The 20679-nt window shown below is 35.6% G+C and overlaps 1 protein-coding gene across 4 annotated transcripts in view; it reads right to left on the reverse strand.

Moving 5' to 3' along the window:
- Positions 1-20679, reverse strand: part of RBFOX1 (RNA binding fox-1 homolog 1) — a 1399804-nt gene that overhangs the window by 292186 nt on the left and 1086939 nt on the right. For 3 of the 4 annotated variants that reach the window (XM_075719231.1, XM_075719228.1, XM_075719224.1), the window contains exon 1: positions 758-856. The exons of the other annotated variant lie outside the window; for it this stretch is intronic. In XM_075719231.1, the coding sequence (XP_075575346.1) occupies positions 758-856 (99 nt within the window). Of the gene's footprint in view, positions 1-757; positions 857-20679 lie in introns of those variants that run through there. 4 annotated transcript variants of the gene reach the window in all.

Below are 20679 nucleotides of genomic sequence, written 5' to 3' on the forward strand. Positions count from 1 at the left end.
AGTTTAAAAAAATAATGTGTTATTATCCAGTTATTTATTTCCTGTTATAGAAGAGAGAGGGTACCAACTAGTAAATAATTTGGGGAGGGAAAGGGATGGAAATACTTTAAAAACAAACAAAAAAAAAGTAGAAGCAAAAATTATATGAAATTACTTTAAAAAAAAATCTTAAAAAATGGACTAGAATTTGTATCACTTTGCCGATATCTGAACATTTTTTAAAATCCATTCCAATATACTTCAGTGACAGAAGTGTTAATACTGCACAGATATTGCTTTATAAATTTTTTTTCTTTTCTTTTTTTTGATGAACTAAAAATCAGTTTGATTTTAATCAGCAGCATGTTTCAACACAGACTTAAAATTCCTGGCTTCAAAGAAGGCTTAAACAAAATTGCCATTGGGCACATTTACATTAGAAGTATAATTTATGCCTGCAAGTGAATAAAGAGCAGTCCTTTATGGCTGAAACTCTGCTACAGTATCCATGAGAAATGCAGTCAAAGTACTGTGTTAAATATCTCTAAACAGCATCAATAATGACATTGAAAAAAAAAATGCAAAGGCTTGATGCTCTGTTAAAACATATTTTCTACTCACTCTCACCATTCTTAAGTGCAGGCACAACATTCACTCCACACAGTGGGAGACATTTATACAGTCTATTCACACAAAAAATATCTCCAAGATTACAAATCCCCCAAACGATGCTGACAAAGCAGGCACTATAGGAAAAGAAAAAGTTAAGCAAACTTACCTGCTGTAAGTACATAAAAGTCAAGGCACAGGAGAGCTGGGGACACATGCCCACATTCGGCAGTGCCACGCAGGTTGCACCCGTAAGGGGATGCTGCATGGTGTTGCTCTGAAGTCTACGTAGAACAAGTGAGGGGGCTTGCATGCAAGCACGTTTGCCCTATCTTGTCACTACGTTTTTTTCCTTTTGATTGTTTAAGAAAGAAACGGTATTTCTCGAATGCCTTTTTTCCCCCAGCGCTAGATCCCTACATTCATTTGTCAGCTAAGGCAACTTGGTAGATTTAACTACGAATTTTTAACAGAGAGGAAAAAAAGAAGACACAGCCTGCAGCCTATTGATGAGCAAATGGAACTTCCTCAATGACAGAGAGAGCTGAAGCTTGTCTCACAACAGTAGCTGCTGACTAGTAGAGAGAGAGATTGACTCAGTGAGGCTCAGTCGGCTGGTGCTGATGCTGCACAGCTTCTCATTTGTCAAATGGGTCCTAGGGCAGGGTCTTTACCACTCACCAAAATTCAAATACTGCATTTTAAAAATCCCTGGAGAGGATAGGGAAGGAGAGAAAGTGAGTGCGCTGCATCACAGGCATCCATGAGATCTGGGCAATTAGTGTCATTGCCCAGCTGGGACTGAATGCCTGTTATGATTCTGCACGCACACATACACGCTCACACACACACTTTTTTTTTCCCCCCTCACAGGACTCACACCTGACATAAAAAGGGCTTTCCCATTCTAAGAACAAAAGTGTGAAGCACAAAGTGGGGAAGGGGAGAACCTTGGCTAGTCAAGAGGATTCCAGCAAATATACAGTACTATCAGTAAATGACCTTTTTTAAAATACAAATTAATTTTATATCTACATTTCATTCACCATCTAGTTTCCCAGAGAAGCCTATAAAAGCATTACAGCGAAACTGTGAAATATCAGTGTAACCACTGCAGCAGAAACACTAGGAATGAAACAAATTTCTATGGCACACTGTGTCTACTTTACTGGGGGGAGGGGAGCAGGCTTGGATAAAGACTGTATCTTAAAATTGGTCTAAACCCCATCTCATCTAAAATTACAAATTTATTTGACAGCTAGTCAATCTATTATAAAGGACTGCCCTATCAGGTTACATGGAAAAATTACATTTGCAATTTTCAGAATTTAATGTTTACATTTTACTTTGAGAGTGATACCTCAAATTAGTATTCCACTCTTGCAGGCTTTTTCTTTTTCCCCCCCTTTATTTTATGGAGTAATAATTATTCATTAGTAGATCTAGTTAGTCTTTATGTAATAAAGTAGGATGTGACCTGCAAATCAAGTAATTTATATTACAGCTTGTCCTTGAGGTCCTATATTACAGGTCTCTTTTTTTTTTTTCTTAGATACAACTCAAGTATAACAGAAGATACTACTATTTTTAATTAGAATTTGACAAATGTATTAAATATTAATTCTTCAGGAAAGAAGGTCAAACCTCAAAGCAACACCTGAGGTTTTGAAAGGGTTCCTTTTAAAAAGACTCTGCAGAAGGTTTTAAAATTACCTATTTTATATGATATCTAACTCCCACAGAAACACATATCGAGTTTAACGTTAATAACATTATATAAATAACGCACATACAAGAGAAGTAAATAAATAACCCACATACAAGAGAAGTCTATTTCATCAACAGCGTAACTGGTTTAATATTAAGATCTACCCTTAAAAACAAATAATAGTCCCCACTTAGCTGGAAATAGATACAAAACATGTCACTGCAACTCAGGCCCTGTATTTTAAAAAAAATTTGTTCTTTTTCATTCTACATGTGTGCACACATACCTGCACCCACACAAGCTTCAGAGACCGATTTAGATCCACTAAGTCTTCTTCATGCAAACCCGAAAATTTTCCAGCAGAATCAGTTATTACATAATTTTCTTTCTCAAAAGCAGTCAATGCAACAAAACCAATGTATTTAGAACACAGCAATCAACACCAAAACAGTGACACACAAACTTACAATACAGGGATTGGTTTCGGTTTAGGAAACATCCATGCTTTCGCAGTTTATCACAGACTGATCTACTAGAACAGCCCAGATTACTTAATCTGTGCTATTTTGTATCACCAAACTCCCCCCCCCCCAAAAAAAAACCCCACCCAAACCCAAGAAACAAACCACCAACAAAAAAACCCCACACGCCACAGAACAAGAGAGAGTGAGGAGGAGAGATGAACTCTCTCTATGCCCTTTCTCCTTTTTCCATTCTTTCTCTCTGCCTTAAGCAGTCTCCTGTTCTGACAGGAGTATGTCATGCTTTTCTTCATTCTTTTTTTTTTTTTTCTAGCACAGAAAGGCTGTTATTCTGCAAATGCCCTAAGCTAATAGAATTTTCCCTTCAGCTCATTTTCATATGAAATACCATAAATAATACATGGCCCTTTAATAAGACCTTATCAGAATGTTTAATGAAAAACAAATACGTTATGTAAGGAGGCAAATAATCAACTCGTTCCACATTATGTCAAAATCAAAGGCAGCATGCTTCCTAGCCAAACAGTTTGGAACTATGTAAGTCTATGCAATTTCCCAAAGTGAAGTTCTGGAACACGGTGATGGTCAAGCAAAGTTTCTTCTCTCTATTGCACTATTTTACAGCTAAAAGGACATCCATAAAACAGATTAAACTCTTAAAAGCAGCGTATTGAACAATTACTCAAGAGAATATAGTAGTGTAAATGTAGCTAATTTTGGTCTTTTATCCATAATTTTCACACATTTCAAAGTAAGAAAAACATGACCCACAAATACTATGAATACCTCACATTTGTATATTCATATTATTAAAACAAGAATGTCAATGTTTTAACTATCCAAATCATCTATACACAGAGAAACAACAGACAGACATACATAATGCAGTAGTGTAACAGACCTAAAAAAGAAACAGAGTTCTTTAGCCTGATATGCACTACTTCAAGAGATGCAGGGGAAAGTCATTACCAATTTTCGTCCCTTCCAAGGATAACTTGTCATTATGTCTAAAAAGAAAAAAGGTAACAAAGTGTGTTTTATTTTTATAAAAATAAAATCAATGTCTCTTCTTTAAAGCCATTTCCTTGTTTATACACACTCTTCTACCAAACCCAACCCATCAATCATAACCACATTCCAAATTATGGCTATATATACAGTAAGTGCCACCACAAAATTGCCAAAGGTACATGAATGACTGGACACAATCTGACCTTCTATCCTCATGCACAGTGACAGTATCGCTATAACTACTATGCGATTTCACAGAACAGCATATGCCCCACCAATATCTCATCTGCAAATTAATTTCTCCCTTATTCTACAAAAATCAATGTGTGGAATTGCAAAGCCCACTGTACCTACAGCATATGGCATCTTCCAGTTGTCTCACTGCTACTCTGTTGGGTCAGTAACTAAATTCAGTTGCTCATATTATCAATTAGATATCAATTAACAACAAATACAAAACTTTTTCAAAATAATAGGAGGCTACCAATCTACACAACCTAAATCAGCCTCTGTGGGAGTTCAGTTGAAAATGCAGAAGTACAAAATTCTTCCACAGTGATAATAGATCCATCTGAGGTACGATGCCTACTACACCACTGTGAGAGGCAACACTCCGTTTTCCAACCTGTTTGGATTGTCAGTGTCATGGTATAGAGCACAGGCAGAGAACTTGCAGATATGCACCCTCTCCCCACATCCAATGAGACGGACATTTGAAAAATAGCAACAGCAAAGTGTTGATCAATCTTGAATATGCAAATAAAAACATGAAATCAAAGAACCTCTAAAACAAAGCAAAAAGAACCGACAGCATTTCTCACACATCTGATGTACAAATACAAACCCACTCTTTCATATACAATGCATTTGTTTATTTAGTATAGCATGTTCCATTTACAATCATCCACTCAATTTGTTGTGATCTGGTAGTCAACTTCAAATTTTACATTTACAAACACCCAACCTAAAAGTTCACCTTTAGAATTATCACAGCAGACTGCCTAATCAGTCAAACCTTTTCTATCAAGTAAAAAAAAAAAAAAGATCTGAAAGAGATCACCTGCAAGACAACATACCATTTTACACTTCAAACTTGTCTCAGCAGTAGCCTACACTAGCAAGTTTACACATATGGAAGGCATACAGTATTATAAAGATTGTATGCTTCCAGACATCAGACAGCTTAAAACAAAAAAAAATCACAACTGCATATTACATTATCCATGTGAAGAATGTCTTTTCTTCTCAACTTTATAAAATGGCTGATGTGGTATAAAAATAATTCAGGCAAGTAGTATAGAAGCTAATGGTACTGCAGTCCTTTCTCTTAAACACTCCTTTTCTAACACCACATGAAAAAAATAACTACCGGGACTTCAAACCAGGAAAAGCAGCATATTACAAGCCCAAAAATAGAATGCTTCACCAATATATTTTGACAAATCACTAGCAATTATTAATATATTTGCCTTTATTCTACACAGTATTCTATTTTCTTATATACAAGTGTTATGCTCTTTTAAACTAAACTAGGGAAATATCACTGACGGTTTTAATTTGTTTTGTTAAAAAGACTAAACAAAAGGGTTTCCCTCTATTCTTTTCAATTAATGGGCAACATCTCATCCTTCCAGTGATATTTTCTTGTCATGAAAATCCCTATTTCTAATTTAAGGTTTCTGTTAAGATTGCTCTTCTTTACTAGGTCTTTGCACAAAGATCAAGGCATTACAGAGGCTCAAGCTTACCTCAGGCAAATAAGAATCACTAATTTTCTGTTTCTATTAAGCACGGTGTTATGTCCATTGACTTCTCCAATATTTCATACCCAATGTCTACAAAGACTCTAACAGTACAGTTAACCTCTTCAGTACCACTTAATACATATTTCATAAGCACTCAACATTAACCATCTAGGTTTTTCACAACAAGAAACCAAGAGCCCTTATTCCCACCAATGTGTTTGCGGGGGGTGGGTGGGGAAGGTAACAAAATAAGTAAATAAATAAAATTGTTCAGCCCTTAAAGAGTTAGAGAGACACTTCCAAAAAGATGATGTATGTTCCTTGACAGGTCTTATCTTCCTGGCCTACAGTGTCTAGATATTTTGTAGAAAGCAAGGGGCGGGGGGAGAAGGATGGAAAGAAGACAGGCCTAACAAACTGATGCCGATTCAATTTTATGCGACTTTACACCAGCGTATCCCTTCAAAAATCATGATTTACTCATGGTTTTTCACTGTAGAAAGCAAGGTTAGCATGGTCCAAGCCTGTGAATCCTTTTTTTCCCCTCACACCCGAGACCCGGTCTCCACTCGGAGGGTTTTCTTCTCCGGCGATCCTTGTACAGCTATACCGGGGACTCCATCTAGTGGAGACGCAGGTTATATCAACCTCAGCTTAAACCAGTTACTCGAATACAATGAGCTGTACCCTAGTTTTGATGGTGTAACTGAACCTGCTACGCAATTTGCATAGTGAATAAAGGGTGGGAAAAAGTATTTTATCAGGAGACTTGTGTCTCAAAAACGTCTGCCTATGTCTAACCACAATAGTGCACTGAAGGCACAGGATGAGGTTCCAAAGCACCTTAAATTACTTCGGGATCGCCATCACCCTTGCTCTCTTCCGTCCACATGTTCCCATCCACTTTTTATGCTAGCATTGGCACACATGACTCAGTTGCCAGACAATTGGAAAGACAGTGTGGCTGATAAGTGAAGTAGCAAAAGCTTTCCGAAAGCACTTGTCACCCAATGGCACAAGCATCATCAAAGGAAGGACTGCACTATGCAGAGCAGGAAGCAATGAATACAGCAGCCCTGATTTAGGAAAGCTTAAGATGATGTGCAGTTACTACTTTTTTTTTTTTTTTTTTTTGGTGGGGGGGTGGGTAGGAGGGGCAGCAGCTTTATCTAAACTGTTACCTTTGGAGTACAAACTCAAGAAGCAGGAAAATAGACAGAACGAACCAAGACAGTGAAATAGAAATCAGGGCAGCAAAATCTTCTGTCAATCTCACTCCCACCTCACCTAGCACAAAGGTAGTAGGAACACTTCAACGTTTCATTTTCAGAAGCACAGGGTGCTTTCACTGACCATGCACTACTGTCACAACACCAAATAAACTTTTTCAAACAGAGATTCTTTAAATCTGACACGCTGGTACAAGCCTGCTTGTCAAAAGAACCACTTTGACAGAAGAGTCCAGCTATAGTAATTACCATTTAGGTTATTTTTAATATCGTAATGTTAGCAAGAAGACATCAGTGTGTCACGTGTAGTGTTGCCCTATAATATTCTTTCTAAAATTCCAGATGAAAAGATGTAACAACATGACCCCTAGAAAATTAACTCAGAATTAATTGTAAAAACTCAGAATTAAAAAAAAAACAAAGTAATATACAAAACTAATGAGTATGAATCACAGAAAATTGTGTACAACTTGTTAAGTAGCTTAAAGCTTCAGTGTGTAGGATGGGAGGGCTACAAACCACTCAGAAAAAATGAAGTCTACTGTTTTATCTAAAGTGATGAAGCCTACCTTTGCCTGCTGCCACTGTGGGCTGTTTGTTAAGTATCAGAGAGGAGAAAGAGAGAGCATCTGAATAGTAAGGCCATACTATATATATTTCATCCAAATTTGTTTTTATATAAAAATTCTGTTTTCTTATTTTATATAGACACAAGTCACTTGCAGTACTACAATCTCTATTTTATCCATATCGAATACACTTATTTTAAACTAAAATTTTCACACAAATTCATTAATCAAAAAAAGCTTTCCCTGATTTTTTGCTCCTTGATTTGCACCACCCCATCTCACACTTTGCTGCTGTTACAAAAATACAAGGAAAGAAGTTAACTTGAAATGCGAAAAAAGAAGCAGGAGCACATGAATTTAGAGCTTGGTTTCATGCGATAGTAATAAACTTTTAAAAGTTTAAAAAAGTTTAAAAAGAAAGAGTTTTAAAAGTTTAAAAAGAGTTTTAAAAGTTTAAAAAAAGTTTTAAAAAACCCAAGAAAAAAACAAATACAACGATAAGTATGCATAGTAGGGCAGCATAAACATATCTTGCTGAAGTTTCTTTTTTTTTTGTGAAAGATTATTAATCTCTTAAAAAAATTAAAAGAATGTCAGATCTCAGAAGGAGAATAAATGATAGATTAATTATAATATTATGTAAAGGTTGTATCTTTTCTCTGTAGAAATTAAATTAACTGGACATCAACACAGTTTCCTTCTACAATGAAACCACTTCTCCTTTTATTATTCTGTCTACAGCTGGATATCTCTCATATATTCTGCCTGAACCTAAATCCACCAGACTTAGTCCACAATGTAGCAGCTCATTTTAATGTATAACAGCTAAATATTAACATGCTCATGTATCAAACCAACAAATCCTCTATTAAATGCAGCTGAATCTCTAAGTCTCCACTTCCCCTGTCCTTTGCTTACAGTTTACAGCCTGCCCACTCCCCCTGAGTATGAGACCCCTCCAGTGCAATGAACAATACCTCCACAGCTCCCTTGAGGACTTTATCATCATCTACCAGTAAACCTCAAAATACTCCTCATCATTTTCACACTACCCCATAAGATGGACTAAGTCATTTTCAAATTTAGCTCAATGACTCTTCAAAATATAGCCCTTAATCTCTAATTCTTTCTTGTGGCTTTCAACGAAAACATCTTAAAATTCTTATGGCCAAGCCCGAAGGGTTCTAGTTAAATACCCATCATCATTCAAAGAGATAAAGATGTAGCTCACGAGAATTAAAATGGAGGTTTTTGTAGCTTTGAGCTTCAGTTTACACTGAAGCACTACCAGGGCTTTCCAAAGTAGCCAGCTATACACTCTCCAAAAGACCATTCCAGCAGAAAGACGTCAGCTGCCATGACCCAACCTCACTCCTATGCCAGAATCTATGAGGAGAAGGGTTGGTTGTTTTGGTTTGTTGGTTTGGGGGTTTTTTGAGGGGGTTGCGGGGGGGAGGGCAGGGTTAACTTAAGAATTTTGGCTCTATATCACCCTTGCAGAATTACATGCTTTGGCATAAAGGCAGCTTTGTGTATGGAATTGATACAAAGCTGCCTATATAGGTCTCCTCATTAAGCCTTGAAATAGGGACAGAAGTACCGTGTGAGAAAGTTCAATTTTATATACAGAGTCAACATTATGTCTCTTCTTGTTTTGTAGTTTATTCTATCTGCTGGTTTTGAAAGAAGCATTTGCTTTTTTCTACCCATTTTTTCCCCTGAATCCTTCAGGGATCCTGTCCTCTCCATAATACCTTTCTAATTGCTTCATTAGCGTAACCTCTATTACGACTGTTCATGAGTCCAGCATAAGCTCCCTCCTCTTTCCACTCTCTAATTGATATTTTGTAATCTTTTCCTACTTCAATTGATAAGGTGTCACATTCAATACCTCTGAGTCTTCCTTTTCCTCAGCTAATAACCAGAGTCTGCAAATTCTTCTACAATATTCTCTAGAAGTTGTTTGTTTTCATCAACACTAATCAACTCTCTCTTCCTATGGTGGCCATCCCTCACCTCTCCTACTTGTACTTCCTTCCTTTCTGATCTTCTTTTATTCAGTGAAATCCACAGTGGTAACACTAAATTCACTCTTCTCTTCCCCTCTGCTGCTTTTTGATGCTATCGCCACTTCTTTTGCTTTCTGCATAAAGTTTAAGTTTCTCATCCTCTAGATTCAGACCATTCAAGACTTGGTACTAAAATCTACCCCTGCTGAACATTCACACACAGATTACCTGATATTCCCTACTTTCTCTAAGACATCTCTTAATATGATTCTATTCTATCTCGCACATCTACAACCATACTCCCCTATGCTCTATTCATGCATCAAACAGCATTTCACTTCAGATAGGCCCTTCACCTCCTTCATGTCCTTTGAAATATGAATGTTTCCAAGAAAGATAGCTCAAAACATAGAACTTTATGTTGCATGTGCACAATATAATGTACTAATGTTACACTCAACATTTTGTGTCAGAAATAGACTGGACACATTTAAGAGAAGGAGGTATTCTACATCTGTTAAGCTTGACTACAAGCATAACAAACAAGGAGTACTTGCACATTGATACAACTGCACAACTTCCCTCTTACTCCCAAGAATCTTCCAGTCACAATAGACACAAATATTCTTACAAATAAAAAGAAAACATATACATTAAAGCTTGTTCATTCTAACTATGCTTATGTCAGTCTTAAATGGTCTAGTTTGTGGGTTGTTTTTTTTTTAAATGAGAGAGTATTTGCCTCAAGTTACAAGTAACAAAACCTCAGAGAGACCAGTTCACATTTTTCCTTTTCACTTGATAGTCACAAAGATTCCCCTCCCTACAAACCCATTCATATTAATGTACTTTGAAGAAAAAGAAATTTTTTAGCAAAATTATCTCTGAAATGTTTTTATGCACATAAATAACACTCATTACTTTTCTTGAATTATATTAGTCCTATTGAAACTAGTTTTACAGTTGAGACACTGTGGGTGTATCTATTCCTTTAAGTTTTTTTAATTTGGCCATGAAATTCAAAATAATTTCAAGATAAAACTTAGCAACATGAATCCTTAACACTAAAATTATTGGAATTGAAGAAATTGTCACAGGAAAATTAAAAGAAACTATTCTTAAAATTTCACTTATTTTTAGTGGCTCTGGATTGGTTTTGCAGCTTATAACTTATTTTTACGCAGTACCTCCAAAGACTCTCAGATTAAATCATAAATCTGAAAGAAATTAACCGAAGAGTTAGGTTTTTGGCTTAATTCTGACCATACAAAAGCTTAAGAATGTATCCTCTCATAGCTTTTATTTTTGTCAGGTAAATATACCTTGCTTTGTCATATCTCAATACAATATCAATACAGCAAGATTTACATTAAATATTTTTCATTGAAACTACATAGAATAATACCATAAACAAACAAAAAAAACCCAAACAAAACCAAAAACCAAACCAAACCCCACAGAGGAAAAAGATCTCAAATGGGGTTAGGAGCAACTGCTTTTATTTGAATACACTCTTTTTTGTAAACCTGAATGACAGATGAAATTCAGCTGCTCAAAAGCTCTAGAAGACTTAGAGAATGTATTGGTGAGGTGAGATAACACATATTCATAAAGTGCTTTGACATAACGTGCTAAATGCATTCTCAAAAACAATATGAAAGCATACAAACTATTGTCTTATGGCTCATAGTGCTTCCCAGTATAGTATCTAATTGCTCATATACAGAGAGAAGGCATTTTGTCCTAACCTAAATCTCCAACCTAGCATTTTCTAGCTTCACGCACCAAACCAAAGTTCTCTGCTGTTAAAGGCCTCTACATCTATGTCCCAAGAGCACAAAAGGAGCAGAAACGTTACTATTATTAGGCCAGACATCTAAGTTAAAGCTAGCATAGGTAACACTTCCTCTCAGTGGTGCTGACAGAGCATAGACATATTTCCATAAATAGTCGGGAGACAGCAGACTAGTGATTTTTTCCAAAAGTGCTCAATTTCTGCTCAAACAAGGCAGAAAATAATACATCAAACAAATAACCTTATTAATTAGCAAATACTGTATTTAAACGAAGGGATGGGGGACTGACAAGCATAGATACTAACATGTTTTTGAAATGGTCATTCAAAGCAATACAAAGCCAAGACTTCACAAGTGACTTACTTTTTCTTTATGTTACTATATCCACAAAACACCACCCTGTATACATCTTGTGCATTATTACAGAGGTGAAGTTAAAATTAACTAAATTAAAATTGCCAGATTATTCACATCAGATACTAACGAACCCGTTCTTCCCTATAACTGAACACAGCACAGTGCAATTTCCAATGCTTCCATGCATTTGCATCAGCTCTGACCTGTAAGGACTGCCTCTCAGAATAACTCCTTAGATCATTCTGTATGCATGTTCAAACCTTTGGCCTCCCTCCTGAGCCTGGCATCACAGGTGCCAATCATGATGAAGATACCTCTGCTGCAGCAGACTAATTGAGATTAGCCCTGAATTTCATCCAGGCCACTACACAGTCATCAGGTGCTAACATCAGGTCTCAGTCAACATAAGCCAGGTGGCCTCCACACCAAGGCTTTCACATCTAATTACAAATGTTTAGTGCCATCCAGTTACCTGAAAGTGAACTCTGAAGAGACAGACTATACCTCTCTGTGTACATAATAACCTCCCTGCTCCAGAGACAATCTCAACCCTTATTAAGATGTAGCACATATCTTACTATATGAGCTACATTACGTGTATAATAGATGCAGCTTTAGTAGCAGATCTTGAATTTTTGCTAGAAGCCAATATTATTGGTACCAAAATTGCATTCCCTAATTCTGATAAGAAACATGGCTGGGGTGTAAGAATCTTACATATCAATAAGCAGGTAAAATATCAACTATTTGAGCTGTCTCCACTGGAGTACTGAATAGTTAAAATTAGATGCAATCACTCACTAGTAATCTCCAGACACAGCAACTTCAAGAGATCACAGATAAACAAAAGAGCAGAAAAACAAATGCAAGATTAACTAAAATCAGCAGCTAGACTACAAATAACAAATAGTAAAAAATCTGTAGTATTGTTCCATCCTCCATTTATTGTGAGCCAAACTCACTGAAACTAGTAGAAGACGGAACACTCAGTGAATGCAGTCCTGGGCTCTCTGAACACAAAACACCTGCAGTGCTGCAGATAAGTTAGCAGGAACATTTTTCTCAAGGATTTGGTGATCCTGTTCGAGTTAAAATACATGAAAAATTCTCATTTTATTAGTTTCTGCAATAAAATATTACTGAAATAAGGGGCAATACCAGGACTGGATAATCATTTACGCCTGATTCACACCACTAATACTCAAAAAATTTGTCTCAACACAAAGTTAAGGTGTGCTTTCATTTACTCATCATTCTTACTTAAATATTTCAGAACCTACTGCTGAAAAGCCAAGATGATTTTCAAGACCAAAATAATATGGGAAGAAACACATTTGGAAAAAGCAAACTTTAACAATCCTATTTACCTAAATCTTACCAAAATAATTAAATTGCCACAAAATAGACTTAGTCAAGGAACAAGACAGCCTTGCTGCATAATTCATCAACCATTTTAATCCTGTTTATGAGTATCAGGTTCTCTACAGAAATGCTTTTACAGAACGCTTAAGAAAAATCATTGCTAGTTAGGGATTTATGAGATGTATTACTAACAGATGAAACAATAAACCAAACCCCACCCTATGGCCTCTGTAATCGCATATGATATTAACATAAAGAAAACTTATACTCCTCCCCTGAAATCATAAACAAACTGCAAATGCTGATACTTTACATGGCAAAGTGATCTGAGTTAATAGGTTCTCCCTAGCATTTACCTTCATTGAAAAATATTACAAAGAAATGTTTGCTCAATTCTGAGATTGCTCTAGATCTCATTTATTCTATTCAAGCTAAAACCAAAAATCTGATGAACAAAATGGAGTTGTACACACGGGGTTAGCCCTAATTACTGGAGAAACTTTCATTTTTTACTATGTTTACTTTTTTCATACGTACCCACCCCTAAATGATTTTATATACCAACACATCCCCATACAAAGTATACTGACAAAAGTACTTTACAGATATTACTAAGACTGTGAACTAAATACTCAAAGCCCATGAAACACCAGAACTAAGTTTATACGTGTAGTGTGAATTCAGACATCCTGACTATTTTATTATATACCTCTTTCCCCCACAAATCTTGACCCTCTCTCAGTCAATGTAGAATATGTAGAGTCAAAATAACATAGTATGTCCCACTGGAATGACTGAATCATAAAATAAGAAACCTTTGGTTCCTCGTGTTCATTCTTTTTTGTTCTCCAGTCTAGCATTCATCCCTCCTCCAACAAAATCAGACACTTCTATCCTCTACACAGCTTCAGTGTCTGCCGGAGGGAACCCAAGAGAGAACAGACTCTTCTGTGCTCCAGTGCCCTGCTCCAGTCTGGCCCAAAATCCCTTACGCAAACAAGTTTGCAGGCCAGAGGACTTAGGCAGTAAGATTCACTGGGACAGCCCATGTACAGTTCTGTCAGATGCCTTGAAACTGTGAACCAGGGACAGAAGAGTCAGCTGTTCCTATAGGACTTGTACACACAGCCTGATCTGTACCACGATGGGCGAGATGCTCAGAAGGGGCAAAATCCTGAGATTTTAACCATTAACTTCTAACACTTACTTAATAGGTGTTAGTCACATGTGAGCAGGTATTCAGACTGATTTTAAAGGGCCAAAGTCATGTTCATGAAAAAAAGTCCCCCCCTTCTCTGGCCACCTATCAAAGACTGCTAGAATCTATTAAGAATTTTCTTCTTTTCCTTTTTTTTTATTAAAAAAACCCCACAACACAAATACTGCATTTCCTTAGCTGTTTTCTCACGTAACTGAACTGTTTCATGCTTCTTAAGAAGAAAGTATAGGGCAATTGCATAAACTCAAATATTTCATTCCAAAAAGTTTAAATTTATCAAGTTAATCTTGAGGATTAACTTCACATTTCTGGACGCAATCTAATAAAGTGTTGCAAATCCCTCACTATTTGATTGGTGTGAAAAAGAGACAGCTGGACTACCCCCAGCTGGACTACCCCCAGACTACTGTCCAGCTATGGGTCTCAAAGGCTGATGCCTCTTGCTTGCCCCCTTGCCAATGTTTATCATACCTCACTTGTGTCAAAATATGCAGTGGATTTCATGGGGATTTCATGAGACTCACCGAGTTTTGAGAGTCAGAGGAACCATCAGCATATAAGGCTCTACTACTCATTCATAACATATAAATAGATATAAAAAATAATTAACATAACATATAAGCATAACAGAAGAAAGTAACGCTAGAAAAGACATTGGCTTTCTTTTTAGCAAGAGGTTTTTGTCCCAACAGGCAATAAATCACCGTGACTGGATGACCAAAGGTCATTCCTCAGAGGTAAAGCTATGATGTTAGGCTGATAGACCCTTAGTCATAGGCATGCACCAATATGAAATAGGTTAAGAATTGGCAGGCCTCAGGCTTCAAAAAAAAAAAAATGCAGCAGACACCTTCACATAGAGTGAAGCAGCAGTCCTGAATCTATACTCAGCCCTTGACAATTCTTGTTATCCCTTCTGTGACACCACTGGGGACGTGTCCTTCACCGACACTCCAAACAGCTTCTCATTCATTGTTCCACTTAGATCAAATGAAATTCACATGTGAAGATACACACTCCCACTTAATGTCATTCTAACTATGTATGTTTTCTTTGCCTGTACAGTCAAATAGCATGCATGCAACAAAAGTACTTTAGAACATCGTGCACAATGAAGACCAGAGTATGAAGTGAATCTTTCCTGAGTAATGTAACCTTAGCTACAGGATTTATAAAGCTGAATATTAATGAGTATTAGTGGTTGGTTGGGGTTTTTTACTATTAGTTTAACATCTTATTCTTGTACTTCAGTTTTGATTTCACTAGAATGTTTTGCTTTTTGTTTCAGAACAGTTAACTTTTTTTCAGAAAACATTGATGGTTGTATCCCTTAAGAAATTCTGTATAGAAGCAACAATGGTAACGTTCCACAAGTATCAATTATTTTTTTCTTGAACATGTTAACTACCTAACATTTAGTTGCTTTCCAGAACTGTAAGTATTTTTATTTATTTCATTTCAAAAGATCTGGAATGTATATTTTGGACTCTGCAATATACAATTTGCTTTTGATTGTATCTCCTAGAAATGTTCCTGGGAAGCATAATAATGTTCCCCGCTAAATACTCTCTATATACTTGGGAACCTTCTTAGATATTTTACACATAATTAAACAAAAGTTGCTAAGTTAAAAAAAAAAAAAGAAAAAGCATCCTGATGCTTTTTTTTTAGTATACATATTAATCAGAGTATTTCCCTCTATTAAAAAAATCTATTTATGTATTTATATAATCTTACTGTAGTTCAGAACGGAGGTGAGGTATTCAAACTGTATTCATTAACTACAAACCCAGATACTTAACCTGGACTGAAATAACTAATCTGTATAGGAACTCGGAGTTCAGATTATCTAACTAACCTCAAATTCAGAAATGAAACATTACCTATGTAATTATGAAGAAAACACCCAGGAACTGAGATGAAAATAATTGAAAATGGGTGCCCTGACACAAAGTACACAGCTGGAAAATACATTCATTTTCCTGTTTAAACAAATATTGCCTCTCACTAGGACAACCAAAAAGGAATGCTGCATTGCATGACAAATATACATGTTTTGGCAGTGTACATTGTCTCTGCCTGCATATATCACATTCATTAGTATGACTTAGGGAGGACAGAATGGGTTAGATGCACATTTTAATGTGTTGATGTCTCTTTGTCCTTTTCTTCTCTGGGTAAGATGAAAAGTGATATGACTTTTTTTCATTATTAATAATGATTGCCTTTCTTGTTGACAGTCCTTGCTGCCGAGTAAGAAGCCTTGAACTTTAATCTTTATGATGCAAGATTTCTGTTCACATGGATATCAACCAAAAGGATCACATAGGAGAAACTTAATACCCAGTTTCTATAATATCAGTTGTTATATTATTTTTATAGCTTTTTTTTAAAAAATCTCTCAATATTTTTTTTTTTCCAAATCTCTCAATATTTTTTTTTTCCCAACATGCATTTGGTACCATGACAGATAGACTGGGGAAAGCATGATATAACCCCTTATTGCATGGCACCAAAAACACTCAGTGATTTCTAATACATGACACTGAACCAAAAGGTGATCCAAATTGATTTTCCTCTGTATTATTATTCCCAGAAGTTACACAGCCCTGGCACTCTTAAGAGTATTTAGAAATCCATCAAATTCCAGTTGTCAAATACTTTTGTGTTTGTGTGTGTGTGTATATAGACGCACACACAACATATATATATAATTATATATATTAAAAAAAAAATCCTGGGATATACACACATACACATATATATTAATTATTATTCATTACATAAAGTAAACATCATGCAGTATTGTCAATATACTCTGTGATTCACTCCTGTTTTCTTAGTCTGCTGGCACCAATTATAAGATACCTTCAGATTATCAGCCTCTGTTGGCTGGAAGTGTATCTGGAGTATAAGTGGCTTACTTTCCTTTCTCATGTATCTTCTCTCCCCAAAAGTTTTACCTACTTCTAAAACCTTAAAAAAGCAGAAAACTGTTAAGATTCATGTTACAGTGGAAATAAAATGGGGGGGGTGGGGGGGGTGGTGTCGGAGGGGGCTGGCCTGCAGAGGTGGAGGGGAGTAACAGTACCGAACAGAAATTTATGTTTCTAAACGAAAGCTTACATTAGGCAAAAAGTAACAAGATGTTGTCATGAAGGATGACATAATAAATTTTATTTCTAATATGTACATATTTAGACTAACATAACAAATGCATTCCATTATAAATATATCATATTTATAAAATTTAACAAATACAAAATAAAAATAAATTCACTAACACTTAACCTCACACAAGTCAGGAGACTGTGCATTTTACTAAACAAAATTTTAAATATTTTATTTCATGAATAAACTTCTGTAGCATAGAATCTTCTAAACATTCCTGAAATTACCAACAAAGGGCTCATGAAATTATCAGCTAAGCTTAGTATTAGAAATTAGAAATATGGGTAGCAAGACATTTCTTAATAAGAACTGGGAACCTCTTTAAAATAAATTATTCTGCAGATCTGCAGTACAGCAGTATCTGAAAAACATCTCTTTTTTTAAGTTTTATGAGAGGAGACATTCTTCCTTAAAGTACATATGACCAGAATGTACATTCCACAATGTCATTCTTTGTCTCTGTGCTTGAACCTAACTCTATGCTCTTTTTCTGAGTTTATAGTCTAAGGATGTTTGCTCCTTAAAAAAAAACACACAAAACCTCAAATACATTCAAAAGCACTATTCTGATTTTATTTCTTTATATCACACACACAACTTTTAATCAGAAAATCTTCACATTCTTTTGTTTTGAAACAAAAAAATCAATCACTAGAAGCTTCTTTTCCCTTCAGCACTCACAAATACCCTGAGTATACTATGCCAATGCTTACTTTAGTTAGACAACATTTTTTGTGTGCTATCGCTATCGTAAGTTAATGTTGGTCAATGCATAGCCTTTGTCAAACTAAACCCAACTTGACTTATGTCCAATGTAATTTTAACTTTTACTCCAGTCAGAGGTCCAAATCAGATGCTTGAAGAAAAACAGCAGTTAAGTTCAAATTTAGGAGTTTCTGGTTTTCAGCACAAGAACGATTCAAATGCTCAACAGTCCTGAACCTTACACATAATTTCTATATTGCTTTACTGTTAAATAGAACATGGCTATGTAACTTACTCAAAGCAAGTTTACAAACATAAGTTTGCTACTGGCTGTAGTGCAATGCAGGGAATAATGGGCTTTTGTGGGATATGAACATTGTAATTCATTGTTGTCTTTACCTGTTGTTATTGTAAATTTAGTATTTGCTAATATAATTTCAATAATTGAGAGATACAATCTGAAAAATAAAAATGATAAATACATTTAATATAATAAATTTACTGATCCCAAATAATCAAATACTTGATTATTTTAGCGCCAGCCCCACAAAAAAAGTTGATATGCAGTCTGAAAACTACTTTCTTCACTGTAGGTTTAAAAAATGAAATTGCACAAACACATTAGAGGGTTTCCACACCTAGACAGCTGTGGTTAGGGCCGGAGAGAGATGAGATCAGTGACAAGAAAGAAAATGTGATTAAGTAATTCTCAATATGATGCCAACTATGACCTTTGGATTCCATTTCAAATCTACCTATCATGTTACCAAAATAATATAGTACAGGATGGATACTGTTTTGCTAATATGATATATAGATTCCTAATAGGAATTTCATACTTACAACTAAATTACAGATATGCCAACTATGATATATTTTTATGTGCATGTGGCACAGTATTTCATAACATGCTACAGAAATTTTTTTCCCTTGACATACAAAAAGACCGAAGAAAAAAATATTAAAAGATTCAAGCTGAATAACATGTCAGTGCTTGCAACTTGAGTTAATTTTGTACACCAAATCCCAAATGGTCACCTTTCATTAATAGATTCTTATAGGGGAAGTCTTAAAATCTTAAAAAATCTTGCAGAGCGTATGAAATAACATTCAGTTAAACAATACAGCAGCAAGTTATATGGACTAAGGTTTGATTTGATATTACTACATAAAAGGTTGGAAAAGACACTACAAAAAACTGCTGTATCTCTAAAATACTACAGTCCAAATGGTAGGTTGTTTGTGTGAAGCAAGTTATGCTGCCTCAATTGCAAAGGTGAATTTTGAAAAACACAATGATAGTTTCTTTCCAAAAGCAAGCTGTGAAATATTGATTCATACATCATGTTACTAGAAGTTAGGCCTTCTGACTCTTTGTAATGGTTATAAGAATGAAAACAAAGATATGAAATACCAACTCAAAATAATCACACATAGAAGTCACATTTTTTAAGCTATCAAATTTAATGTGCATCTGAAGGGACACAAGGAGCTGGAGAGAGTGCAAAATCCATCATTTATAACTTGCCTAAAATTTGTTTTTAAGCAACTCATTATAGAGGTATTACAAAAATATCACTTGTTCATTTCCTGAAGGGAAATGGTACCTGAAGGGATATAAAGTAGCAGGCAAGTCCACTTTAGCCCACCTGAAACAACAAATGGAGAGTCACCTGGCCGTATCTCAAGTGCATGCAATACTAAAAGTTCATTCAATGGTGACAATATAATAGAATCTTCTGCTGCTGGAACAGCTGTGTTATTGATACTTGCATTCAGATTCACTAGAGCGAAATAGATTTGTTTGTCAATGACAGCTTTTGATCATTCTGTAAGGAAATTGTAAGCAATGGCAGTTATCTCCAGTTACAAATTATCTCAAAAATGCTTAAATTAAATATGTAATCTTACTCCATGCTTTCATCTTAAAGCACTGCAATGTTTTAACAGACTAGACTTGGAGATAATTTCTTCTTCCACTGAAATGCTGGCCCCATTTTGAAATGCAATTTCAAAAACTAAAACAATAATTAGTCATAAGTGATGAAATTATGAAAAAAATTCATCCTATTTCAAACAAATAGTTATGAAGAAAATATTTTAATTATGCAAGCAGGAGCTTGACCAGGTTTACTGAGGATAATTATCTCCAAGAAAACATTCTAAGACAGAAACAGATTAGAAACTTGGAGCATTCTCAACAACCCAGCACCCACACACTCGACTCTCTGCCACGTCATCTATTTGCGTAGAAGTGTCCCACCCACTGAATTCTTGAAAGAATTCCTCATGTTAAAGAAAGCAGCTTTTGAAGGAAAACCTTCCTTCATTCCTTCAATTTGTCTATCCCATGCATACTCAGTAATGAGAAAAAGTTTTTCTGAAGCAAGATAATGGACTCCTCTACACAGAAATTACAAAATCATTACAAATTTGGAGGTTATTTTCAGATTTTGTTTAAATGAACAAAATGTAGAAGCAAATTCCCTTGATATCAAAAGATCAGAGCAGTGGATATGCTAACATCAGTAATCCAGTTGATAAAGGAAGAATTAATAGTTAATTGTATGTAGCATGGAGGATTTTTGCCAGAAGCCTACTACTCTGTTTTGTCGAGTCTATTTCAAGAAAAAAACATCCTCAGCAACCTTAGACTGAAACACAAAAACACCTCAATCTTTATCTTTTTCCAAACAGGTGTGATATGCAGCTCAACTGAAAACAGTAC

This window comes from Pelecanus crispus, chromosome 11, assembly GCF_030463565.1.
Source record: "Pelecanus crispus isolate bPelCri1 chromosome 11, bPelCri1.pri, whole genome shotgun sequence".
In the NCBI taxonomy this organism is placed as follows: domain Eukaryota; kingdom Metazoa; phylum Chordata; class Aves; order Pelecaniformes; family Pelecanidae; genus Pelecanus; species Pelecanus crispus.